General features: G+C 52.2%; 1 protein-coding gene and 1 long non-coding RNA gene across 5 annotated transcripts; one reads left to right on the top strand and one right to left on the bottom strand.

The window, feature by feature from the left end:
• Window positions 1–508: 508 nt before the first annotated feature.
• LOC100275168 (uncharacterized) lies at window positions 509–3,927 on the top strand. 4 transcript variants are annotated; one of them, XM_008683381.4, is made up of 2 exons: window positions 509–1,470; window positions 2,431–3,927. In XM_008683381.4, exons 1-2 carry the CDS (start codon window positions 1,447–1,449, stop codon window positions 3,529–3,531), a joined length of 1,125 nt encoding a protein of 374 aa, XP_008681603.1. In that variant the 5' UTR covers window positions 509–1,446; the 3' UTR covers window positions 3,532–3,927.
• Window positions 974–2,046, bottom strand: LOC100275162 (uncharacterized). The gene is made up of 2 exons (XR_553688.4): window positions 1,569–2,046; window positions 974–1,482 (listed from the first exon to the last, which is right to left on the bottom strand). It is a non-coding gene; the product is annotated as an uncharacterized lncRNA (long non-coding RNA).
• Window positions 3,928–5,957: the final 2,030 nt, after the last annotated feature.

Here is a 5,957-nt window from a genome sequence, read left to right as displayed (position 1 = left end):
CTGTCATGCTGACCCTCCACATCATTCTAAATCCTCGCCTCTGACCTCTGTTGAATCACATGCTCGCTCTGCTATGCCCTTGCGTTGCGTACGTCTATCCTGCACTGCCGCGACACCCGTCACCTGGCATGTCCTCCCGCACACTTCCACTGCGGGCTCTCGTACGTGCCCGACCGGCAACACCCCTAGACTGGCTGCTAGGCATTTGCGCCTTCACCGACTGATCGACCGATGGTAGTAGGCATTGTACGTGGCGTCTCTGCTGTAACATGCAATAAGCCACCCTCTAGCTAGCTCCCGGCCTGCTGTGTCACTCGGATAGCCCGGACACACATCGTGTTTGAGCAAACAAATTTGAAGTTCACTGGTCATTGGAGAAGTGCGACTGCCGACTGTGTATATGTTAACTTCGCACATACAATATTTCAAGTTACTGAAAAAAAAAATAAGCAGCTTGATTGATCGGCTGCATTCATTTGGCAGAATGCAGCAGCTGCTGTGTGGTTCCATGTAAACACTATTAATCTACAGCTACTACAGTGCCTTTTAGTTTAGATTTGTGCGGTATCAGCCTTGTTGCCTCATAAGTACAACCAAGCGAGGCCAAAGTGTGCAGTTATTTCTGGACGGACCGAAAAAAAAACTAGAAGTAAATACGTGTACACATATATATAGATCTACACAAACATCGCGACGAGGACAAGAATGATAGGCTGTATTAGGTAGGTTTTATAGATATATTCAAGGCTCAAGTGACCGCGGGCGTCGTTCGATCGATCATGAGTCCATCGTTCTTGAATTCAGAAACCAGGATGTGTTTAATTAAAGCACTAAAACCACACCCCCGGTTAGTTGCTCGCACGTGGCACGGTTCCCTACGCACGTGCGAGGCCCCATCATGCCAAGGGCTGCGCGCGCGGCTGGCTGCTGTCACCGACTGGTTTTTTCTGTAGCTCCCTCCGGACCCGGCCCAAAAAAAAATCGCTACGTACACGGACAAAGCTAGCACGCTTGGAAAAGCGTTACATGGACGAAATTTTTTGACGCGTTTCCGAAAACTGCCGGGGCACCGATTTCGGTTGCTCTTCCTCCTCGCTTCGCTTCGCTCCAGCACCAGCAGCAGCAGCAGCCTCCAGCGAGCGAGCCTAGCTAGACGCATAAAAATATTGCGAGAAAAAGAATCGCACTATCTCGTCTCATGACATATGAAGGAGAAGACTAGAGAAGGGGGCCGGGGAGCAATTCCACTACACAGGACATTCCTCCTCCCTCGCCCGTCCCATCCAGCTCCAGTACGCTCCTCCTCCTCCTTCCTCCTGCGCCTCGTCCTCGTCCTCGTCGTCGTAGTCGTCCTCAGCTCGTACGTCTTCTTCCTCGCCCCTCGGAGGCAACAACCACCACACGGGAGAACCGCTGGCGAGGAGCGGAATTGGGATCCTTGCATGCATGGATGCGGCGCAGTGGCATCAGGTAAGCTATAATCTGCACAGCACAGCCGTCTCGATCGAACCAGGCGCTATATAGCTGCAACCGTGCACATCGGGGGCTATGCGTACGAGATCTCTCACCTGCCGGCTTGGATCTTGGTGGTCTTGTTCTCCGCCTCTCCCTGGCCTGCGCCTTGGTCCTGGAGCTCTTGCTTTCTTATAGGAGTATGTATGTGGGTGTGAGCACGATGATCTATCTGCCTCGCCGCGGCAGGCTTTCTTGTTCTTGGATACCGCCATGGCGAACCTTTTATTCTTTGCGTAGATCTAGGCGAGTATCGTCACCTCCTCTCTGTGTGCGTGCCGTCTCTTCTCCATTGGCTTTGAGCTGGGGGGACTCCGGGGCCTTTAATTCCCCCTTGTCTCCTCCTTTTAATCCTTGAAAGGAGCACACGGCCGCCTTTATCTTCCTTTGTGTTCCTGCCTTTCTTTCTATCTTATCCCCCCTTTCCAAGCTCTCATCTCCTTTATCCCTCCTTTTCTTTCTCGTATGGAGAGGAGCTTTACCCTCCCTCTCCCACACCTTGCATCAAAAGAGCAGCCATGTCTTGGGTGATGGAGTGAGTAGAAGTGCTACGCCACAGATGCAACCCTACAAGAGCACAAGCAAAGTTGAGTTTATGTGGTGCGCTGCGATGTTTCTCTCTCATCTTTTCCTTGTTTTTTTTCACCTTTTTATTTGCCTTTTCCCATTCTCTTTAATCTCGCCTTTGTATCCATGTGCTTGGTTCTTTGTTGCACTGCACTGCAGTTGTTGCACCATAAGAATCCAAAGTCCTCCACGCTCATACCCCCTCTGATATGTGCTTGCTATATCCATCTCTTCAATCTCCCATACATACTACATGTTCTTGCTTCGTAGTAGTTGTCAGTTACCTTAACAATCATCATTCAGGTTTGCAGTGGTATCATCTAACGATGAGCAATATGTGTCCATCACCAGGGGCTAGGGCTAGGGAAGCCCATGGAGGAGATGCTCATGGCTGGAAACGCAAATCTAAACCAGAATCCAAACCCACCGCCGGCTGCGCCCTCGGCTCCCGGCGCCCAGAGGGCAGGCGCTCCCGCCGCGGTTGCGGCAGCGCCGCCTAGCGCTGGCGCGACCGGAGGAGCGGGGCCGGAGCGGCGGGCGCGGCCGCAGAAGGAGAAGGCGCTCAACTGCCCGCGGTGCAACTCCACCAATACCAAGTTCTGCTATTACAACAACTATAGCCTCCAGCAGCCGCGCTACTTCTGCAAGACGTGCCGTCGCTACTGGACCGAGGGCGGCTCGCTCCGCAACGTTCCGGTGGGCGGCGGCTCCAGGAAGAACAAGCGCTCGTCCTCGGCCGTGTCGTCGGCGGCTGCGGCCGCCGCCGCCTCCACCTCCGCGGCTATGTCTGGCACGGTCCCCGTGGGGCTCGCGGCCAAGAACCCCAAGTTGATGCACGAGGGCGCGCACGACCTCAACCTGGCGTTCCCTCACCACAACGGCCGCGCTCTGCAGCCACCGGAGTTCCCGGCGTTCCCGAGCCTGGAGAGCAGCAGCGTGTGCAACCCCGGAGCTGCCATGCTGGGCAACGGCGCCGCCGGCAGGGGCATGGGCGCGCTCTCGGGTTTGGAGCTGCTGAGGAGCACGGGCTGCTACGTCCCACTGCAGCACTTTCAGCTAGGGATGCCCGCGGAGTACGCAGCCGCGGGATTCTCGCTGGGCGAGTTCCGCGTTCCGCCGCCGCCGCAGTCTCAGAGTGTGTTCGGGTTCTCCCTGGACACGCACGGCACGGGGGGAGTTGGCGGCGCCGGGGGTTACAGTGCCGGGCTGCAGGAGAGCGCGGCTGGCAGGATGCTCTTCCCCTTCGAGGACTTGAAGCCGGCAGTGAGCGCTGCTGGCGGCGGCGCGAGCAACGGAGCTGATCATCATCACTACGAGCACAGCAAAGATCAAGCAGCAGGCGACGGCGGCGGAGCCAGCGGCGTCACCGGCGGCCACGAGGCTCCAGCAGGATTCTGGAGCAATAGCATGATCGGGAATGGCAGCAGCAATGGTGGCGGAGGCTCTTGGTAAATGGTAAGGCGGCGCGCCATGCATGGCTCATGCACGCGCCGTTGTCAGCATGCGGAGATAGGGGGGTAGAGACAAGGATCGGAGTTAATAAGAGGGTGGAGGTGATTAGTGTTCACATATGGCGTTTGATCTCTCTGGTTGTTTGCCTTCTCTTTTTATTTTCGGTTCTTGGTGTTCGTGTGTGTCAATCGACTTGGGGGCTAACACAGCAGGATATACAGATTGTTAAGGCGGTGAACCGATTATTTACAGCTTCTCTTAGCCAATCCATCTCTCGTTTTCTGATTCTGTAATCCAAGGAACAAGCTGTCAATCACGTTGTGCATTGCATGCGCATTATGTAGAGTATGTATTAATTGAGCAGCTCTAGCTATGTTAGTGTTACAAGTTAAATCACACCGTACGTATCATGCTTCACTTACGTACTTTTGTGACGTGCTTTTAAGTCTTGATAACACATGTTGGGGGCATTCGGCTTCCGAAGGTCCTCAAAAACATGATTTAACAGTGTTTCTAGAGTGTAATGTGTGAACAGGTACCTTCGGACTTATGTCAAAGAGGGAGAACCTCAAAAGATACGAAGGTTGGCAGTGCCGAAGCTGTGAAGCAGGAAAGCTTCGGCATGTTCGCAGAAAAGGGAACCGACTTAAAGATGAAAAGGCCATTTAGACCTCGATAGATTGCTATGGAATTATCACCAAATGTAAAGGGCATGTATGTAATTTTGTATGGGTTGTATCCCGTGCCTATAAATAGGTGAACAGTACCCCCGTACTGTTCACGCTGACTTGACATTTGCTTTTGCGTCACGCTTGTACTTTTTATCTTCTCTCAGGACCGAAGGTACATTTGTAATTTGAAATCATTTCTATTTTTCCATGATTAATAAAATAGAAATGATTCTATGATGATGCTTATATTATATTTCATGCTTTATATGAATCCTTCGTCATTACTTGTTATGTTCACGAAAGTATGTCTCTTATGACCTTCGTCCGAAACTCATTATTTCCCGAAGGGACATAATGCTTCGAAGGACGAAGGACTTTAACACTTAACACTTTTTATGTTGCCTTGTTCTTAACTCTTAGCATTTGAGAACAAGTCCCCAACATTGGCGCCCACCTCCGGTGAACTCACTTCCATTTCCTGAGCTTTTCGACACCTTCGGCAAGCATCAGCTTCGTCATGCCGCCGAAGAAGGCTTCAGCACCAGGGGCTGGCACGCTGCAGCCGCTGGACCCCAATCAAGACGTCCTTTCTCTCAGAGAGGCACGAAGCCAGAAGAGGAAGGCTACCAGTCCAACACATCCGGAGGATGATCTAGATCAGGAGATTCAGAATCTGGAAATCCTTCAGCAGCAGGTTCAACGCAGGAAGGAGAAGATGGCCAGGCTAGCTGAACTGCAGAGGCAGATAGATGAAGCCTCTGAAGAAGTTCGTCATCTTGCTCAGGATGAGCAACACCGAAGGCCTCAGCATCAAGACCTTCATCAGGAGGGCTTTCACAACGAAGACGACTGGTATGACAATTTCCATCGTGGGAATTTTGTTTTTGATGATACTTCTCCCCTGTCCGCTGAGTTACAGGCTACACCTTGGCCTCCGTCCTACAAGCCGCCTCAGCTCCCCGTATTTGATGGCCATTCAGACCCGAAGCAGTTCTTGATGAGCTACGAAGCAACAGTGTCTTCGTACGGTGGCAATGCTTCAGTCATGGCCAAATCTTTCGTTATGGCTGTCAGAAGTGTTGCTCAAACCTGGTATTCCTCCCTTCGACCAGGAACGATCACTTCATGGCAGAAGCTGAAGGATTTGTTGTTAACCAGTTTTCAAGGATTTCAGACGAAGCCGGTCACTGCTCAGGCTCTGTTCCAGTGCACTCAGGACCACGAAGAATACCTTCAGGCATATGTCCGAAGGTTTCTGCGTCTAAGGGCACAGGCGCCGACAGTGCCCAATGAGATTGTCATTGAGGCCATGATCAAGGGGCTTCGGCCAGGGCCATCAGCGCAGTATTTTGCCAGGAAGCCACCACAAACGCTGGAGAAGCTGCTCCAGAAGATGGATGAATATATTCGAGCTGACAATGATTTTCGCCAAAGAAGGGAGGAGGCCTTCAGATTTTCTGAGATGACCAGGGGCTTCGGAGGAAGATTCTATCCGAAGCATGTCAGATCAATTCATAATTCCAATCAAAATGATGATAAGGGGAGCCAGCAGCAAAGGCCACAGTACTCCTCACAGACTTCGGGGCAACAGCAAAGCTCCTTTCGACCACCAGCTCCAAGAGGCAGAGGCGCCAGGGGCTTCGGCGGAAGATTCGGGGATCAACCCAGAAGAATATTTTGCTTATTCTGTGGTGAAAACAAAGGTCATACTACCAGGATGTGTCATGTTACCATTCAGAAGCAAAAAGAGATAGC

This window comes from Zea mays, chromosome 5 (genome assembly GCF_902167145.1).
Source record: "Zea mays cultivar B73 chromosome 5, Zm-B73-REFERENCE-NAM-5.0, whole genome shotgun sequence".
Lineage (NCBI taxonomy): Eukaryota > Viridiplantae > Streptophyta > Magnoliopsida > Poales > Poaceae > Zea > Zea mays.
The sequence above is the reverse complement of the archived record's forward strand: the minus strand, read 5'-3'. Positions and strand labels throughout refer to the sequence as shown.